The following is a 20,052-nucleotide window of genomic DNA, read 5'->3' as shown; positions in this document are numbered from 1 at the left end:
ACCCTCAAGGGTAAGGAAAGGAGCATGCATCTACCTGTACTATCTTTCAATGCATCTAGCTTTCTTCTAGTCTCCCTTTAGGGTGCAGTGGGAATAGGATGAGATAGATTGGCAGGGTGGTCTGCCACTGAGCTGTTTCTCAAAAAGGTTTGCTTTCTGGCTTTGTATGATGACGAAGCCCATGCTGTGGGGTCCTGACCCAAATGGCATTGTCCCAATATACTGGTTAGCAAAGAAAGGAATCTGGGGCCAGGACCAAGGGCCCCCAGGCCTGCTGGCATTGAGACAGCAGAGCTGGACGTCCTCAAATGGTTCCCCAAATATGCCTTCAGCCGGCCAGTGCTTGTCACTACCGACTGTATCAGTGGGGTTACTGTGTCCACCAAAGCATAACAACGAATTTCAGGTAAAAAAGATTTTGGTGGTCCCAATCACATGGTAAGTAGTCTGACCCCGTGCAAGCAATTTGATATTCCTCCAGGACATTTTCCTAATTAGGGTTCCTGCCCTATATCTGCCTTCAAAAAAGTCGCCCGGTGGATCCTCTACCAGGGAGGAAGAGCAATTGGAATATTGCGTGACCTTAGAAAAATCCTTTCTCGTCTCTGGGCCTCAGTTTCCGTATCTGCAGAATGTGAGGATTTGGGCAAGCTGACCTCAGGGTCTAACTTTCCGATCGTACCCCCAGGAACTCCCAAACACTACCGCAAGAACCAGCGGTAAAGACCAACAGCCGGGGGTCCCGCCCTCGCAGGGAGCGCGGTGGAGGTCAGCAGAGAGGCCCCGCCCCCGCACACCACCCGGGGCCTCTTTCTCCCAGCCAAGGGGAGGGCTGGGCTTCCGCTCTCCACGTTGTTGTTCCCGACTTGGACCACGCCCCCTTGGTCTAAGCTGTAGACACCTAGCCTAAACCGCCCCCGCCCCGTCCCCGGCTTCGGCCCTGGAGTAAAGGGTAGCCTTTGGGGTGGTGCAGTGGAATCTCCACCCACATCAGACGTGCGTGGACAAAGACAAGAGTTTAGGGGCAAGGAAAGACTTGGTTTTAAAAGAAGAGGGGTGAAAAGTCAAAGATAGGCCTGGACACAACTGCAGAATTTCCTTCTCGGCGTCCCACCCTCCGTTCACAAAGTGGTCTCATCCGCACCCGCGAATGTGACCCTGATAGACACTGGCCCTTTAAACAGAAGGCTGGCGGTGCGGGGTGTCCATGTGGAGCTGCTCCATGCCGTGTTGTCCTGCCCGCCCATTGGCCCATGGCCCGGTGACGTAGCCTAATAGGATGCGAACGCACTGCGGGGGGAGGAAGGGAGGCAAAACGCGGAATCGGATCACCACTCCGCTCCCTCCGCCAGTTTTCTGGCAGCCTCATGCTGTCAGCCCCGCCCAGAGGCGGATCCCGGGGGAATTGCGACAGCCGGGTAGTTGCAGGAATTAGGTCACGTGTGGGTAGAGAACGAAGACCTAGGGATTACGCCAATCTCTATAATACTGTTTTCTTGACCCGGAATATCCTTATTTGAGCTAAGTCTTAAATTTTCCACCCTTCCTTCCCTGCAGCAGGACAAATTTCGTTGTGAATGACCCAAACGTGGAGCCCTAGCTCAACCTGTGGCCAGATCCGGGCGGGGTAAAGCGGGAAAGCGGAAATGCAGGGCGCGAACCGGGCTGGAGCTTTTCCCACCCCCCACCCAGGCCACGTGTGCGCGCGCCGTCTATGGTGGGCGGGACTAGATCGCTTGAGGCCCCGCCCCTCCTTCCGTGAGACGCCGCGGCCCTGCGGGTGGGGGCTCCGGTCCGGGCTTTGGCTGCGGCCCCGGTGTAGTAGCGGGGGCGGCGGCCGGGGGCAGCGCGGCTCCTTCCCTTGTTGTGTGTGTCGGTGCCTCCTCGCCATCTTGTTGCAAAGCCTTTTCTTGTCGGCGGGACTCCTGGGGGCCGCGGGGCGGGAGGCATTAGAAGAGAAGAAGAGAGGGAGAAGGAGGGAGGCAGTGCCGCCTCTTTTTTTTTTTTTGCATCAAATTTTTAAAAATTTGCAAATTACATTTCGCAAATATTTTGGGAGACATTGATTTTTCTCCCCGTGCTTTCTCGTTCTTCCTTGTGGAGTGCGTTGCGTCGCCCAGCCCTGTCGTCCCCCGGAGGTGACCCCTCCCTCCTGCCTGCCCGCCAGCCTGACCTGTGCCCGGCTCGCGGGCCGCAGTCTCGGCCCAGGCGCGCCCCCGGCAGCTCTTGACGCGATGAGCATAGAGACGCTACTGGAGGCGGCCCGCTTCCTGGAATGGCAAGCACAGCAACAACAGAGAGCACGTGGTGAGCGGCCGGGCTGGGCCCCAGGGGCACAGGGGAAGGGGAGGCGAGCGACCCCGGTCCCCAAACCCACGCCAGAACCACAGGCAGGACCCCCTCCCTGGAGGCCGGCGAAGTGGGACAGCGCAAGGCTCCGCACAAGAGCCGCCACTCGAGAGGAGTGTTGTGGACAGTGAAATTAATTACTGAATTCATTAACATGCAGTGAGAGACCTGGCTCCTGTGGGCGCCACCCCAGCTGCCTGCCACCCCTTGTACACCGTTCGTGGGGGAGCTGTTTTCCCATGGGCCAGCGGCGCCCTCCGTAGCGCAGAGGATGTGTGAGCTGAGGGGGGGTGATCAATGGTGTTGCGTGGGGGTGGCAGACCTGCGTGTGCGTGCGTGTGTGCACAGGCGATATGTGATGGGAACCTCGAGGAGAGCGGATGATGTACGGACGGGCGAGTGTAGAGTGCATAAGAGTGGGCGTGTGTGTAACGGAGTGGGGGGTAGGAATTACTCTACGCGGAGCAGCTCCCTGTCTTCCCTGGCCCTGTGGGGAGGGTGCGGGGGGGTGCTCCCGGCAGATCTACGCGCCGCTTGGGGCGGAGGCGGCCTTTGCAGAATGAAATGACATCGCGTGTCTTATGATCCTGGCCAGCCCCGCCTGACCCCGCCTCCCAGAGCTTGGGCTGGGTCGCGCGTCAGGGGTTTGGGTGAGAGCCAGGCTGATCGGATGTTTGAGATACGGCCCACAGGTCGCTGGGGGGCAGTTCTGGGGCCCCCCTTCCTGTGCCCCACTTTAGCCGGTGTGGAATGTGGCGTGTCTGCGCGTTCCAAACCCGCTCTCGGCTGGAATGTTGCGTGTGCCTGCGTTCCAAGCCCGTTGGTTACACTGGGTAGTGACGTGGACGGGCCCCGCCCCCGACCACGTGCACGGGGGACACTCCCGCTGGGGACCGCGCGGCCTGGCCCCTCCTCTCTGCCTCGCTCTCGGCGGGAGGCGGGACATGGGCGGGGCTGGCTGGGGTCCTTGCGCCGGGTTGGGTTCTGGCACTGGGCGCTGGGCATCTACTGGGGTGAGCCTTTACCCTACGAAGGAGGAGCCGAGCTCACCTGTCGGTTCTCACTGCAACCTCCAGTTTTTGATCCTGGAGCGAGGGAAACCCTCAGAACCGCACACCGACAGGACATTTAGAGCTCACATTCCCACTTACCCCAAAACATTTTCACCAGGACCTCCTGGCACCATCCCTGGCCACATTGTGGAATGAGCCAGGCTGAGAAGGGGCAGTCTTTGGCGCTCCCTCGAAAGGGGGGAGACCAAGATTTCAGATGATCCCTCTCCCCACGCGCCCTTTTTGATGGTCCCCAGCTTCAGCTTGCTTCAGATATAGGAGCTGGAGGGGAAAGACCTCTGTTTTCTGTTGCTAGGGTCTCGGCCCTGAATCCGTCGGTGCTTATGCGGTATCCGGGGACTCCTGCCCTCTCCAACCCTCCCCCTCCCAACCCTTAAGCCGGGTTGGTTGTGGTGGTGATTATGCTTCGCCCTCCTTTCTCTCCCTATTGTTGCTTCAATGATGAGTCATGCAGGAGGTAGTAGTGTGTGTTTGGTGTGTGTGTGTGTGTGTGTGTGTGCGCGCGCGTGTGTGTGTGTGTGTGTGTGTGTGTGTGTTTGATCTTTGTTCCAGGCCCACAGTCCCCTGGACTGGGGAGGGGGCGGACGCCGGGATTGCCGGCCTAGTCGGGTCGACCGGCCTCTCAAGGTCAAAAGTCACTCGAGATATGTGAGACCGAGATGCTTGAGTTTTGCAGAACTGATGAGTTAGGACATCAGCTCACGCGACCTTCCCCCTTGTCTTTGGGGTCCAGAGCAGCCTCCGGCGGTGGACAGTGTTGGTGGTGACAATGTCCTGCGTGTGGGGGGAGGTGTGTGCACAAGATTTGGAGAGACTGAGTCATCTACCACCATCAACACAATGCAATTTGAGAATAACCTATTGTGTCCCTACTATGTACCAGGCGCTGTGCTTGAGGTGAACAGAATTAACCCTGACCTAGTCCCAAGGAATTGCTCACTTCACCTTCACTTTACTTGCAAGCTTGTTGGCCATATGGGGAAGGGGAGAGATTCCCAATGTTACCTTTCCTGCCCTTTCCAAAATGTCAGTCCACACCCAATCCAGAAGGACAGGGATGATGTGTACAACACGTTGAAGGAATCTAGGAATGGTTCTCTCCTAAGAAGTTGCAGATTTCTGCCGCCTTCTCCGGGTGGTGAGAACTGGAGGCAGGGAGCTGAGTTGCAGCCCAGATTAGCTGTCCAGTCACAGCTTCTTGTTGGTGGGGCAGGGGTCTTAGGGGATGGGTGGAGGCTGGAAAGCCAAATCTACACCAAAAACAGATGGCTAGACCTGGCTACAGTAGTTTAATCTTTAGAATTCTTTTCTCCTTCTTGAGGGTCTGTCCTTTGACCGGGGATGGGAAGAATGGAAGAAAAGGGGGTTGGTGCATGAACCTGCTGACCAGAAATACTGTCCCAGGGCTTGTACCTGATCAGCTCTGAACCAGGAGCCTCTTGTGCATGCCCCTGTTTAACCTCAAGGGTCATTTTCCTGACCTAGAGCAGGCAGTTTGCTCCCATGATGAACCTGAGGATGTGCGTGCGCGCGCGCACACACACACACACACACACACACACACACAGTGAGCTTGGGAGCACTCAGAGAAGGAAGGACAAGGCCATCCTGGTGGTTAGCAGAAGGGCCTGGTCATTTCCAGTATTCATGGAGGTGGCTCTAATGAATCTCTCTCCTACCTGTTAGCATGCAGAAAGGGAGAATTACCCTGAATATTTAGGATCACCAGGTGTGGATTCCTCAGGTCCCAACCCTGTGCCTGCCAAGCCCCTGGGCCACAGTGGTGAGAGCTGGCTAAAGGGAACCCAATGCCCATACTCTCCACAGTGGCTCCTGAATCACCCCAGGGGGGTTATGCTAAATTCTTACGAGGGGGACAGCCTCTGGTCACAGCTCAGGGAAGGTAACAGAGTATGTATGTGCATATGTAGGAATGAGAGAGGGTGTGCACTCATGAGTGCAGCAGAGCATTATTTTAAAGAGCCTAAACCCATATGCTCCTGAGGGAGGCCTCAAGGGACTGCCAGCTTGGTCCCCCCACTGTCTCCCTCTCTGCAGTGCATGCTGGCTGAAAATTGAGTCAGAGCTGGCTGGCAGGATGCAGGAAGCTTTGATGGGCTGGATCTGGCTTGGGCCACCTCTCCTTTTTCACCACCCGTTAAGCTTTTTCATGCTGATCCAGGTGTGATAGTTTGGCTATTCACTTGGGCCTTTCCTGGCACCTGTGAGGCATATCTGCCTGGCTCTGGAAGAGAGAGGGTAGGTGAGAAGGCCATTTCCTGGATGAGCTTTGGAGTTGCTTTAAAGTATGGGGAGTATGAGGTCTGCCTTCAATCTCAGTTCCCAGGGCACCTATCCTTGGAGCCCTGTCTGTCCTCCCGTTTATGGGAGGGTGGAACACTTGCCTCAAGACCAATGAAAGTTGGGTCCTGGCTCAAAGGAATGGAAGGGGGCGCTGTGTTTGGCCCTGAGCTCCAGAGCCTTGTCTTAGGAATGGGGTAGGTGCAAGTAAGGAGGTTGAGCAGGGAATTGGATTAGGGATATTCCAGGCTGGGCTTGAGAAGGGCTCTGTAGCTGGAACAGCAGGCTTCTTCCCTGTGTGGTCTTTGGGAAGTTGGAGCAGAGAGAGCTGGTTTTCTATGGGGCTGTGACATCAGTCAGTGCTGGCTGAAAAGGCCTGGGAGAGCAAGGCCTCCTCTCACTGTAGTAGAAACCTGCTTTGGCCTATAGCCAGGCAGGGGAGATACAGAAGAGGCCTGTACTGACCTGTCCAGCCTTTGAGCTCTAGCTGCTGGGAAACCACTGAGTGCTTCCCCTCTCAGAGCACGTCCCCCTCTACTTCCTCCTTTGCTTCTTCTCCTGTGTGGGAGGGAGGGGCTCAGAGCAGGCCTGGCTCACTCAAGTTGTTGATTGGCCAAAGGGTCCTGAGGCCTCAGGGTTTTGGGGGCCCCAGAGCTAGACAGACATGTAGGGGATTGATGCCCTCCTGCTGAGAGGGGGCACTTAGCCAACCACATCCCTCAGCTCCACCCTTTGTGGGGTGGCGTTTTTGGGGCGTGTCTGTAGACCAATGCTCTCAGCTGGGTTAGTCAGCAGTGTGGTGAATCCAGGGCAAGAGGGAGGGCTAGTTGACCAGCCTGCTTCTTGGCCTGGGGGCTGCAGCTCCTCCTCAGAGCCCTGGCCCAGCCCTGTAGTCAGGGAACCAGAATGGTGGGGCCCCTAAACAGGGCAGGGTGGAGATGAAGTAGGACCCCTGGAGCAGAAAGGGCCCTCTCCCATTCCTGCATGGCTTTCAGCAGAGATGCTGGACTGATGGTGCAAGGTTGCCTAAGCTCATTGCCCTGTTCAATTGCTTTTTAACAGCCAGGCTTTCCTTTCTGCCTGCCTCTTACCTTTCTAGTTTGTGCTGCTGGGGGTGGTGGAAGGACAGGGGGGATTTAGGGAAAATGAGTTTTAGCATGACAGGGCAGAGAAGGACTAAGTGTTTTGTATGGTCCCTGAGGTAACCACAGGCTTTGGGATCTAGCCTGGGAGTCCTGACTCCTGGGCCTAGTTTCCTTATGTGTGAGTTGAAGGCGATGTCCTTGCCCTGCCTGTAGTGGGGTGCTCTTGTTAAGACCTAGGTGTGTGCGTATGTGTAGACACCTAGTGAGCATAGGTTGGCACAGCAAATACTGGGCATCCACCAGGTGTCAAGAGATCTAGCTGGGTCTAGCCCATTTTACCTGTGACTTGCTGTGTGATCCTCAACAAATCACTTTGCCTCTCTGAGCTCATTTAGCTCATCTGTGAAACGAAGGTATTGCCTGCCTTCTAGAAGGTACTTGGTAAGTACTGTTGAAAGTCTTGCCCAGAAGCTATGATCTGTCTGCCCCTGCCCCCTTCATTCTCCTTTGGTGGCCTGTGAGGTCTTTTGTGACTGGCTTCTGCCCACCTCACCTATCACTCTTGTTCCTGACCCTTCCTGCTTATCAGCTGCTTAACCCCTCAACCATCAGGTTGCCAGGCCTTACCAGCACCCTCTCTGACAGTTCTTGCTCTGCCTAAGGCCTCTCTTCCCCCTAGCCTGTTGTTCCTGTTACTTGTCCCTCCCCTCACCCCCAGGATGTGAGCCCAGCAAAGGCAGGGACTGGGTATGTTTCATTTGTTCACGCCTATGCCCCTAGCACTTAGCCCAGTGCCTGGCTTGATGTGGATGGGTATTTGTGACCTCTCAGGCTGAGCAGAGATGTCATTAAACATTGACTCGGGACATGGTTCCATAGTGTAGCGGTTAGCACGTCTGCTTTACACGCAGAAGGTCCTGGGTTTGCGCCCCAGTGTAGCCATGGTCCATGGTCTATGGCCATGCCACCCTGAACAAGCCCGATGTCCGATCTCGGAAGCTAAGCAGGGTTGTGCCTGGTTAGTACTTGGACGGGGGACCACCTAGGTAGACCAGGTGCTGTAGGCATAAATAATAATAAATTCATATTAAAAAAAACCCGACTGGGACAAGATCAGAGGGCGAGTTACGGTTGGAGGACAGGTGAAGCTAAAGTCCAGGACTGTTGGCCCTGCTGAGATGCCCCTTGTATTCTCTCTGCTTAGAGGAGCAGGAGCGGCTTCGCTTGGAGCGGGAGCGGGAGCAGGAACAGAAGAAGGCCAGCAGCCTGGCTAGGCTGGCCCATGCCCTGCCTGTGGAGGAACCCCAAATTGAGGCACCGCCCCTGCCTCTGTCGCCCCCAGCACCCCCACCTGCACCCCCACCCCCACTTGCCACTCCCACCCCACTGACTGTCATTCCTATTCCAGTAGTGACCAACTCCCCTCAGCCTCTGCCCCCAGCCCCACCACTGCCCCCTGCAGCCCAGCCTCTGCCCCTGGCGCCTCGCCAGCCAGCCCTGGTTAGCACCCCTGGACTCAGCATTAAGGAGCCTGCTTCCCTGCCCACCAGGCCACAGGTGCCTACCCCTGCTCCCCTACTGCCAGACTCCAAGACCACCCTTCCGCCTACTGGCAGCCCCAAGCCTTTGCAGCCCCTCCCCACACCCATCCTGACCATAGCACCACACCCTGGAGTCCAGCCCCAGCTGGCCCCCCAGCAGCCACCCCCACCCACTCTTGGGACCCTGAAGTTGGCTCCAGCTGAAGAAGTCAAATCCGGCGAACAGAAGAAGAGGCCTGGGGGGTGAGTGAGGTGTGGCAGAGTGGGGCGGTGGGGTGGAGAGAACTGCCCACCCCCTAGGCTGTGTGTGCAAGAGAAAGTACCCCCCCAAGCCACACCCTCCCTACCTCTCCAAACTAGTGGTGCCCTCCTATATTTGGACACATTCTTAATGTGCTGATGCCCATCTCCACTCGAGTAGTGGAGAATGGCTCTTGCCCTCTGTTCTCAGGCTTCTGTGTTCTCTGACCCCCAAGGTTGGGGCTGATACCATTTACATGTCTTTGGGCAATGTTCTATTATAGGCCTTGGGTGAGGGTTGGGGGATTAACTGGCTATTTTCTGAGTCTCAGGACCCCCCTGTCTCCTCCAGAGGTGAAGAGGTAGCATGGAGGATTAAAGGAGTTGTGAATTGTGAGCATACATGTGCCCTCCAGGGGGTGAATGCAACAGGGCACAGGGCAAACATTTCCCATTGCAGCTTTTCTAGAGAAAGTCGGGGACAAAAAGCCTGTGGCATTTGGGGGGTGGGGGCAGGGGGCAGGAAGGCCGCCTAATCAGGCCCTCCTCCCTGAGCCTCTTGTCTGTCTGGGTTACAGGATCGGAACCAGAGAAGTCCACAACAAATTGGAGAAAAACAGGTGTGTGTGCGTGCGTGTGTGACTCTGGTCCCACCCTTGGTCCCCCAAGCTCTCCTGGGCCCTTCCCTCCCCTTCCTCACCCTTTCCCCACCCCCCTGGTGCTGGCTGACCTGCGCTGCTCCCCCTCCTCTCCCCAGGAGGGCCCACTTGAAGGAATGCTTTGAGACCCTGAAGCGAAACATCCCCAACGTGGACGACAAGAAGACATCGAATTTGAGCGTGCTGCGGACGGCACTGCGGTACATCCAGGTATGGGGGAGGGAAGCCCCGCCAAGAGGAGGCAGGCAGCGCCAGCTTCCTCCCCACTGCCCTCCACCCCTCACCGCGGCCCCGCCCGCCCTCGCTCCCTCCGCTGGCTGCCCCGCCTGCCTCCACGCGGGCGCTGAGCACATGGCCTGGCCGGCTGACGTCAGCGGGGCTCCCCGCCCGGGAGGGGACCAGAGGACGCCTGCGCAGGAAGGGCGGCAGGGGCGCTCCTTTCTTTTCCTCGCTCTTCCCTTCCCCCGCCGTACCGCCTCGCGGAGCCCCGGCGAGCCCCGCCATCAGCAGGGCCCCGCAGCTCCGCGTCAAACCCGGTACCCAGCCCGGCTTTTCCGCCTGATGTTATTAGTGCACCGCGGGTGAGCTTCCACCCGCTTGCAGTGTAGGGGCGGAAACCGGATTTGGCCTGAGTCTATCTCACTTGTGTGTGTGTGTGTGTGAGGGGGCGGCCTTGGGCGTGGCTCCTTCCACAAGGCGGCTTGCGAGTGAACACCCCCACTTTCATTCCAGGATTAAGATCCCTTCAGTGAGCGCACTGAAGTGCCACGACCCGAGTTTGGGGGTTAAACTTAGGGGTTGGGGAAATGCGGCCATCTGACTGGGTGACAAACAGCCCCGGGGTCATCGAACCTTTAAAAATTGTGTTCTCCTTCCGGCTGGGTTTTTTTAAAGCCCTTTTCAAGGGGCCCTCCTGGCCGTGTGCCCCCTTCCTTTGGGCATTGATTCCTCTCTACAGTACAGGGTTGGGGGGGCGTCCGCCAGATAAGACTGTTGCCATGACTCCCGAGTTTCGGTTTCCCTGGAAACCGGCCGAAGGTTCCGCGTGCCCGGGAGGAGGCTGTGGGGGTGGGGCGGGTGGCCACGCTCGGCTGCCGCGGAGACTTAGTCGGAACGGAGCCGTTGGTGAATGGGTGGGGCTTAGGGCTCCCAGCCCGCGCGGGTCAGGGACGGAGGAACCTTTGGGGTCTCCCTATCGGCGCACTCGGGAAGCGTGAGGGCCGGGCTGGGAGCCAGCGGCGGGCCGCCACCCCTCCCCTGGCCTCAACTGCGGGGTCACAGCCCTGGGGTAACCGCCGTCTGACTTGTTAAGGGGCGGAGGCACTCCTTTCCTACTGCTCCCAGCCCCGGCCTCCCGCGAACGGGCGTCCTTCCGCCCGCCCTCCAGCGTAGGGGGCGGGGCTGGGCTCGAAGATTGGTGGGAATCTCTTTTTATTACTGTTAGTGTTCTGCCTCCCATCTTAAGACTAAAAAGATGTGGCTGTGCCCACTTCCCTGATGAAGAAGTTGGACAGGGGCTTCTGGCGGGCGGGGAGTGACGCAGCAAAGCCGAGTCCGCGTGGGTACGCGCGTGCGCCGCGAGGGGCGGGGCTTTGCCTGTGTCCGGAACGGCCCGGAGGCTTATTTCTGTGTGGTTTTTGCAGAACTTGGGCTTGAGTATGTTATTGGTTTTTCAGTTATACACAGCCATGTGGCCTGGGAGTAAATCCCTGTCCAAATGCTGTGGCATTTATGTGAATATCCTTTTTTTGTCTTGTACTGTAGTGGTGCTAAATAAGAAAAAAAATAGTATCTTCATAATGAGGATGGCTATCAATATTAACTTAATAGTAATTATTGAGAAGTGAGAAGGTTCTCTATAGAAACATGCTGAGAGGGAAACCTTGTTTGCATGACGTGTGGATATGAAAATAAATCAGAAATAGAGAGTAGACCCACCAGACTCCAGAGGTGGGCCTGGAATGAGTAAGTAGGGAGACCCAGGTGTCCATAGAGATACTTGTTCTGGGGCTGACAATGGAAGCAGAAACAGAAAATTTACAAGGCTATACAGCCACAACTTCATTGATTTATATATTCCTTCAGGTACTTTGGACAGCCCTGTGTCTGATTCTGAGGATAAAGTGGAGAGCAAAGAAAAAAGTGTGGGTCTCTGACCTCATAGCAAATAAACTAAACAGGACTGTGCTGTGAGGGCATAATAGGAACAGGGATTGCAAGGTCTATTCTGGAGAGTTAGAGAAGTTGTTGCTAGGGACCGGGCATTTGAGCTGAGACCTGAAGGCCTCCCTCAGGGTGACCTAGGCAAAATGGAAGGCAGAGAGCACAGTGCAGGCCAAAGTTTCTCCAGCAGGAGGAAGCAGGGTGCATTTTTGGAAGTTAAAGATGGCAAGGAAGGTTGTCTTACAGACTTGGGGGGCAGCAGGGCACTAGATGGGAGTCGAAAGAGTACTGGAGAGACCATGTAGGATGTGTAGACTGAGGGCATTGGTCGTGTGCTGAGGCAGGAAGCTGTGGGAAGACTGTAGCCCCCAGCCAGATCCAGAGTGACTTGGAGGTGGTAAAGGATTTGAAGAAAGCCACAGTGAAGTGGTTAGAAACAGGAAGAGGAGTATGTAGGTACCAAAACACATATCCAAGTGGTTTTAGGGAGGGAATGACTTTACAGTGAAGCAGTGTGGACTAAAGTTAGACCCTAGGAAATTTTTCCAGGGGGCTGTAGGCTCGTGGAGAACTGGGCTAGGTGAGAAGAGGAGGTTTGAGCCCTGAAGTTCTCTCTCCCCAAGCCAGAAGTCCACCCTCACTGCTAGCATGTAGAGTTTAGGAGGGCCACTACCAGCCCCCAACAGTCAAGTTGGAGTGAGGGTTCACCACAGACCCCATCATTGATGTGGCTTCATCTGCTGTCATGTCTAGCACTGGCCTCTTTGAGTGAGAAGCCAGACAGTTGTGTGTGGGTAAGGGGAGAGATATTTCTGGTAGAAATATAAAGGGAGGAGTAGGTAAAACTCAAAGCCAGGATGATAGAGGAGGCCGTGTGTGGCCTGTGACTGGCGACAGAGGTGTAAAACTACCAGGTTTCAGGCAAGCACAGGGTATGGCTGTATCTGGGTTTTGTATCACAGACACTAATGATTTGAGGAATCTCTTACTGGTGAGGTCAGAAATGCAAGGAGTTAAGAGCTGCAGAGGGAGCCTGGGCAAGTTGGGCCTGGTTGCTGTGTGGAGTTGAAAATGTTGCCATGCTCAGGAAGGGCAGGTGATAGTCAGGAGAGGCTGCTGCAAAACTGTCCATAGGAAATGGAATCAAGGGAAACTCAAGTCTAATGGATGACTGGTTCTCCTATGATGAAGAGGAGAGTCAGGATGGAGGTGGGAACTAACACGCTCACACCCTTACAGATTCTTCCCCTGGGGTTGAGTGAAACACTGTCCATAGCTCTGCCCTGGCAACTGTAGAGTGAGGGGATATAAGCTAACTATAGAAGAGTCCTTGCCTTATCTCACAGGGTTGGACAGGGACAATGTGTGTTGAGGTAGAAAGACAATAAGTGAAGCATTTAGAGGATGGTTTGAGCCAGTGTCTGATTAAGTTCTACCTGACAGTCTCATTAAATGTTCAGGTGTGTGGTAGACATCAGGAGGATGTACTGATGAGGGTGTGGGGTAGGGAAGAACAGTGGGGGAGGTAGGGGCCCAGGTGTGGTGTCAGAGCATGAACAGATAAGACCTAGAGGGGTGAGAAGGGGAGATCCATGTGTGAGCTTCTGGGCACACAGGGTTGGGAGAGGCAAACCAAGACAAGCTGGTGAGTTTGGTATGCACCTGGCCATGACTGGCAAGGCCTTAGAAGCTAGAAGCTCAGGAACAGGTCAAGTAAGAGATCTGGGAGGCAGCAGGGCAGGATTGTCTGTGTCATCTGGTAGAGCCAGTAGTCATGACACAGGCCAAGGAAAAGCCAGCAGCAAGGAAACCTTTGAGACTTAGATTGATATAATAGTGTGTCAGAGTGAGGTGGTCTTGGAGAACAGGTGACACTTTTGGTATGAAAGGAAGCTGAAAAAGAGGACATGAGCTGGTACTTTGGAGTTGTTAATAAGCCTCATGCGAAGGGAAACTAGAGACCCTTCTGATAGGGAAGCAGTGCCATAGTCTGGGAGGTGGGGCATCCAGCACCTAAGTGAATGGTCAACCTAAGGGGCATAGGGTCACCTGTGGCCCTGGAGGAGTTAGAGGGAGATGGGTAAGGGAGCTCTCCTCTGGTGTTCTTAGTGAAGTGGGTAGTAACAGCGTAGTGGGAGTAGGAGCAACCTGGAACCTGTGGTGAAGGACAGAAGCCTCTCCAGGGGTACTCAGTCCAGTCAGTAGTGTTATCCAGCATCCCAAGAGCCATTTCTCATTGATCATTGCAAGTCATATACAGGTGTGAAAGGAGGAGCACATTCCAGGGCTTGGGGGTTATTTACCCTCCTGGGGTGTCAAGGCTATAGGCAGTAAAAATAGAGGCTGTAGAGAGGTGTCACAGGGAGGTAACTGCAGAGAGTAGTCCAGGAGGTCAGAGAGGAGATGCAGAGCCAGCAGCTGCTGAGGGCACAATAGAGGCAGCTCAAAGAAATGAAATGAGGGGAGGGATCACAAAGTCTAGAGGGTCATCTAAGGATGTTGAAGTGATCGATGAGGTGGAGAGAAGGGCTGGACCATTTGAGGTTCTTTGGGGAATGGGATCCAAGGAGGGTAGCTTGTGGTGTCAGTGAGTGACAGAATGGTGTGAATGGTGTGAATGGTGGTGGGAGGCCTTGGGCAATACCCGAGAAGTCTGTAACCCCTTCTTTCCTCTGCAGAATGGAGGGAGATGCTGCCAGGTTGGTGGAAGGGGCAAGAGGCAGCAAAGCCCCTTGGGACAGAGTTGTAGAGATGAGAGAGCAGCTGATCTGGATCTTGCTTTTTTTCAGTGGCATCTGCCTGAGAGCCCATAGTCCCCAGGACACTGGGCCTAACTGGGCAGAGCTATGGCCCAAGAGGCAGGTGTGGGCTCCGTTAGACCCTGTCAACCTGGGCCCCCTGGTCACTGCAGACCTGCCCCTGTGGTTCAGGAAGCAAGGGTGGCTGTGGGAAGATGTTTGAGATACTGTGGGCCCCAAGGCTCCTGCTCAGGGTATTCCACTGTCCTTTGCCCTGTTCTCCAGTCCCTGAAAAGGAAGGAGAAGGAATATGAGCATGAGATGGAGCGGCTGGCACGGGAGAAGATTGCCACGCAGCAGCGGTTGGCAGAGCTCAAGCACGAGCTGAGCCAGTGGATGGACGTGCTAGAGATCGACCGCGTGCTCCGGCAGACGGGCCAACCTGAAGATGACCAGGCCTCCACCTCTACTGCCTCTGGTGAGCTCCACCCCTCAAAAGCCAGCCTCGCTGGCCAGGCCTTTGCCTGCTAGAAAAGATGCCCCATAATATCCCTAGACCCCCTAGGGCATTTACTTTTGCAGCCTCTTGTTCCTAAGCCTTTCTGACCTGTCCTTGTCCCTGTGTCCCCCCACAGAGGGTGAGGACAACATAGACGAGGATATGGAAGAGGACCAGGCTGGCCTGGGCCCACCTAAGCTGAGCCATCGCCCTCACCCGGAGCTGTCGAAGCCACCACCCAGCACTGCCCCTGCGCCTCTGCCTCCCCACCCACATCCCCACTCCCAGCCTGTGGCCCTGTCTCCTGCCCATCTCCCGGGGCAGCAGCCTCCGTCACAGCAGAAGACACCTCTGCCGGCCCCTCCTCCCCCACCAGCTGCCCCTGCCCAGACGCTGGTGCCCGCTCCAGCCCATCTGGTGGCTGCGGCTGGAGGAGGCTCCACAGTCATTGCCCACACAGCCACCACCCATGCCTCAGTCATCCAGACTGTGAACCATGTTCTTCAGGGGCCAGGCGGCAAGCACATCGCCCACATCGCCCCCTCGGCCCCCAGCCCTGCTGTGCAGCTGGCACCTGCCACACCCCCCATTGGCCACATCACAGTGCATCCTGCTACCCTTAACCACGTGGCCCACCTTGGCTCCCAGCTGCCCCTGTATCCGCAGCCTGTGGCGGTGAGCCAGCCTGTGGCGGTGAGCCACATCGCCCACACTCTCTCACACCAGCAAGTGAATGGCACAGCCGGGCTGGGGCCCCCTGCCACTGTCATGGCAAAGCCAGCCGTGGGGGCTCAGGTGGTACACCACCCCCAATTGGTGGGCCAGACAGTGCTCAACCCTGTGACCATGGTCACCATGCCCTCCTTCCCAGTCAGCACACTCAAGCTGGCTTGAGGATGAGGCCACTCAGAAGCCCCCAGTGGGGGCAAGGAGGGGAACCTGTCCCCCACTCTCCCACCAGCTCCACACATTCCAGCCAGGCCTACCCCACCCACACCCACCCCCAGGCCTCCTAGGGGAAGGGGGTGCAGAGACTCTGAGCCAGGGGAGGGCGGGGCCACCCCAGGGAGCTGGGCACAAGGCAGGGGGTTACCCCGCTGCACTAAGACTTGACAAAGTAATGAGAGACTCTGGTGGACTTGCCGCCTGTCTGGCCTGGTGCCGTTCCTGTCTCCCTATCCTGTCCCCTGAAACCAGTGTGATGTGGATGTCTTGTTCTCCAGCTTCTCCCTCTCCTGCTGCCTTCCTGTGCTGCTGCTGCTGCTATTGCTCTGTCTGATGAGGTGGCTGAGCACCTGGGCCCTCCCCTCCCAAGCCTCAGCCCTCTCTTCCCAAGCCTTTGGAGGGGAGAGTGGGGAAGCTGAACTGAAGTAACTTGGCCCAGAAAGTTGGGGACCTCTTTGAGTCCCACTCTGAGTATAGGTGACAAATCCTAGGAAGTGGCTGGTCTGATAGTTGGGTGCCCTACCTTGGGGCTCTCCAACCCAGTTGCAGTCACTCTGATTTCTTACAGCAGAAACTGTTAAGATGATTATCAACAGTAAACCAAACCCAAACTGTTGCCAAGCTTCCAAGGTCCCCCAACCCTAGCCACTGGGCTCCTGACCTCAGGAGGGCAGGCTGAGAGTGGGGCAGGGAGGGAGGGGCTTGGCTGCCCCCATCTTTCCTGTCCCTCCCCATCTCTGGGCATAGCTCTTGGCTTCCACAAGGCAGAGAGGAGTGGTGCTGTCATTCACTCCCCTGATTTCTTGGTCTCTGCTCAGTGCTCTGCACTCCTCCAAGGTATAGGTGTACCTGGATGCCTCATGCCGCCTGGGAGACGGGACAGCATCAGGTCTGGGTTCCAGAAGCCTGAAGCCACACTGTTGGGGCGATCAGGAAGTTAAAATCCAGGGGTTCCATTAGAGCTCCCAACCCTTTCCCAAATAGGCCCTGGGGACCTGTAGAGAGGGAGCAAGGCCAGACTGTTACAGGGCTGCTGCTTCTGCCCCAACTTCTCCGTCTTGCGCCATCTCTTTCCCCTGAATGTCCCCCCTTTTCCAGTGCGCTGTTTTGAGTGTACCCTCCCTGGTGGGGGGCTTCTGTGTGCCACTGCCTTTCTCTGAGGAAAGGTCCTTAGTTGGGCCAAGGGTAAGACAGAGCTCGAGAGGGGAGTGAGAGGGGCTTGTGTGCAGGGGATGCTACTTCCCTGTCTCTGCCTTGGCAGACTGCTTTGGCTTCTCTTTTTATGTGGGTATTTATTACAAGTGGCCTTGTGTCAGACACATTCAGTTATACACACGTGCACACTTGGCTTCCCTCCTGGACACTCATCAATGGCCTTTCAGTGTGGGGGTTGGAAGCTAGTGTCCCTAGGTGTGAAGTTTGCACTGACAGGCTGGTGGGTGGGGTGAGCATGGGGGCCCAGGATCCTCTGGAGTAGCCCTAGCAAAGGTCCTAAATGGATTTAGATGCCTAAGAACTCCCTTTCAGTTCCTTCCTGGTCCTGGAGACCTCCCAGGGGACTGTTTTCTTCTCATTTGTCTCTCCTGGAGGTGGGGAAAAGGAAGGCCTATTGATGCCTTAGAGACCTCCAGGAGGGAGCCCCACACTGCCCCACACAGTGCTCCCACCTCACAAGCTTGCTGCCTTCCTGTGCCTGCAGCCGCCGCCGCCACCACCACCACCACCACCACCCCCCCTCCTGGTTCTCCAGGGAGCCAGTTTCACTCTTCCTAGTGTGATTACAATGGAAAGAACAGGTAGATGGGCAGGCCAGGCGCCCAGGGAACAGAGAAGCATTGGTGAGACCTGCCTGTCCTCAGCTCTGTTCACCTCCCTGTATCCTGAGGCCGGTCCAGAGTTGAAACTTGTGAAGGCCTGCAGATACCTCATCCGCCCGCCGCCCCTGCCCCTCCCTGCCCCCAGCAGTGAGGGCCTCTGAATCTAGTGCCGAATGACTATGTCCAGATTGGTGATGATGGGTGTTGTAGCTGTTGTTTTTGTTGTCGTTAGTGAATGCTGTGACGCTGTGTGCCCTAGAGGGCAGCCGCCACCCAGCCCTTCCTTGGGTCTCCCTTCTGAGAGTTGTCAGGACCACATCTGTCCTCGCCCTGTGGGACCGCCTGCCCCTCCCCTCCCTAGCCCTTCCAGCCTGGGGGACACGCGTGTGTGCACATGCGCGCACACACACACACACACACACACATCTTACCTCTCATGCGTGTTTTACTTTTTGATGTTAAGAGTGGCTCACTGGCTGGGAGTCTTTACCTCGGGGAGAGGGGGAGGTTGGTTCCTTGGGGGGGCAAAGAAGGGCAGGGAATGCCTGGAGAAGAATTAAGGGTCACCATAACCCCTGCTCTCTCCAGGAACAGCTTCTTCTCCCCCATCCCAGGGTCCCACCCCCATCCCCCCAAGAGGTGGCCCTTGTTTACAGTGAGGACTCGGTCACTGTGTCTCCGTTTCTTGAAATATAAACTGTAGTGACCCCAGACTGTAGAGATTTTTATGTGTTTGGATACATCTGCTGTGTGGGAAAAAAAAAAAAACCCTAATTTTGTACATATTGTATTTTTACTATTGAACTGTATTCTAGTGGCTGTTCATGCTCCAAGACTTTAGGTATTGAGACATGAATACTATCCATGTAATAAGCACTTGCCTGTAATAAAATATAAAATTGAAATAAACCTGCACTGAAACCTGAGGTGGAGCTGCCAGCCTGCAGCATCTGGGTCCTTTTGTTACAAAAAAGAGAACTTCAAGTAAAGATTTCTAGCAGGAAGCAACAGAGTCCTTTTCCTGTTGATGTTTTTGGGGTATAGTCCTCAAGCAGCTTCCAAGCTGGTCAATTTTAGAAAAAGATTAGGGACCTCCTGGTTGCGATCCCAGTGCTGAATCCTTAACAAGCACTGAGAACTGCAGTTCTGATCTTAGGCATTTGCAATACTTTATACTTCCTCAAATCATTTTTACAAACACTATCTTATTTCATCTTGTAACAGAACGAAGTAAATAAGCCAAAAATTAGCCCTATTCTGGCAGAAAAGGAAACAAGTTTTGAGGTGGGTGAATGATTTGTTACAGTCACAGCTAGCCTGGGACCTTCTGGCACTGCAGTTGCATCTCAAATCAGAATTCCTTAGCAAGTGCCATCCTGCCCTGGGGCCTATTACAGAGCTGGGGATCTTGAACTCGATGAAGTTCCAATGGGAAAGGTGGAGGATCTGTGCTCAGAAGGCAAGAGGCCTCAGAGAAGAGATGTGTTTATGGGTTAGAGGTCAGGACAGGTCATATGGGGAGTCCATAAGGCTGTCCTTTCAGGAAAAGGAACAAGAGGAAGCGGTCAAAGAGCCATGTTCTAAGTCAGCCCTGAAAGACCTTTGTCCCTATGACTACATCTCTTCCCAGTTTAGGGAAAACTAGCCCTTTGGCAGGCTGTCTCAGGAGTAAGTGGGGAGGTGAAGGAGCAATTAGCTGGGCCTAGCTCTAGACCAGGCAGGCCGCCTCATCCTGCCCTTTCTAACTTCCTGACACTTGCCGCACTCAGCCCCAGCCAGGGGAACTGATTCAGCTTCTCTTCCTGGGGTGGGTCTGGGGATGTGGGGGGTCATCGTTAAGGAAGGGAGTAGTGGCCATGAATGTCTTTGGGGTTCCATTCTCTGAAGAAAAGCCAGCCTCAAAAGGCTAGATCCATTGCCATCACAATTGTCAGATCTTCACTTGTGAGACGCTTGCTCCCTCTGCTGGTAGTTCCAGGAAGAGATGGGTAGGAAACGCCCATTAGGCTTAGTATTTCCTGAGCTCCCACTCAATGTCAGACACTGTTCCCAGCACTGGGAACAAAGATGAAGACTCTGCCTCTGACAGTGATGACCCATTAGCACCTGAGAGATACCACTGTATCTCAAAGGTAGGCGGAAACTCCCCTTCTTGCACTCAAAGAATAGTCCCTCCAGCTCAGCTGGAGCCTGCAAAAGAGGGGTAATAGAAAACAAAAATCTCAAGTAGAAACCCAGGAGCTTCCATTTATCACCTTTGCTCTGTGAGAAAGGAAGACTTACTTCGAGAGCTGGAGGGTGCCCTGAGATAACGTTTATAGCAGCGTCCTCGCAGTTCCAGCTCCTCCTATCCATACACGCATTACCCTCAGCAGATCCATCATTTTGGCTTGGGATTCCCTCTGGTCCTAGAAGTCCAGTTAGGGGCCTGGGGAGTGCCAACACTTATGGGTGGGAGTATGTGAAGGAACCAGGCCACTTCCAGGCTACTTTATCAGGGGCCTTTTGTGAACTTTCAGGTAGAGTCAGCAGAGGGAATTCTGATTACTCCAGGCAACAGGATCAGCTTGGGCGCTTATCAGGTTCCCTTGAGGAGCTTATAACGTTCCTTGGCCCTGGAGCTCCCAGTGTCAGCTGGTTTC

General features: G+C 55.4%; 1 protein-coding gene and 1 pseudogene across 1 annotated transcript; both read left to right on the top strand.

Annotated features, from left to right (window-relative positions):
- The first annotated feature begins 1,765 nt into the window (after nt 1–1,765).
- MNT (MAX network transcriptional repressor) lies at nt 1,766–18,336 on the top strand. Its single transcript, XM_006925089.3, has 6 exons — nt 1,766–2,307; nt 8,013–8,592; nt 9,168–9,209; nt 9,347–9,458; nt 14,435–14,627; nt 14,785–18,336. The coding sequence occupies exons 1-6, from the start codon at nt 2,235–2,237 to the stop codon at nt 15,540–15,542; spliced, it is 1,758 nt and encodes a 585-aa protein (XP_006925151.1). The 5' UTR covers nt 1,766–2,234; the 3' UTR covers nt 15,543–18,336.
- Nucleotides 7,760–7,875, top strand: LOC112473370 (annotated as a pseudogene).
- Nucleotides 18,337–20,052: the final 1,716 nt, after the last annotated feature.

This window comes from Pteropus alecto, unplaced genomic scaffold, assembly GCF_000325575.1.
Source record: "Pteropus alecto unplaced genomic scaffold, ASM32557v1 scaffold98, whole genome shotgun sequence".
NCBI classification, from domain to species: domain Eukaryota; kingdom Metazoa; phylum Chordata; class Mammalia; order Chiroptera; family Pteropodidae; genus Pteropus; species Pteropus alecto.
The sequence above is the reverse complement of the archived record's forward strand: the minus strand, read 5'-3'. Positions and strand labels throughout refer to the sequence as shown.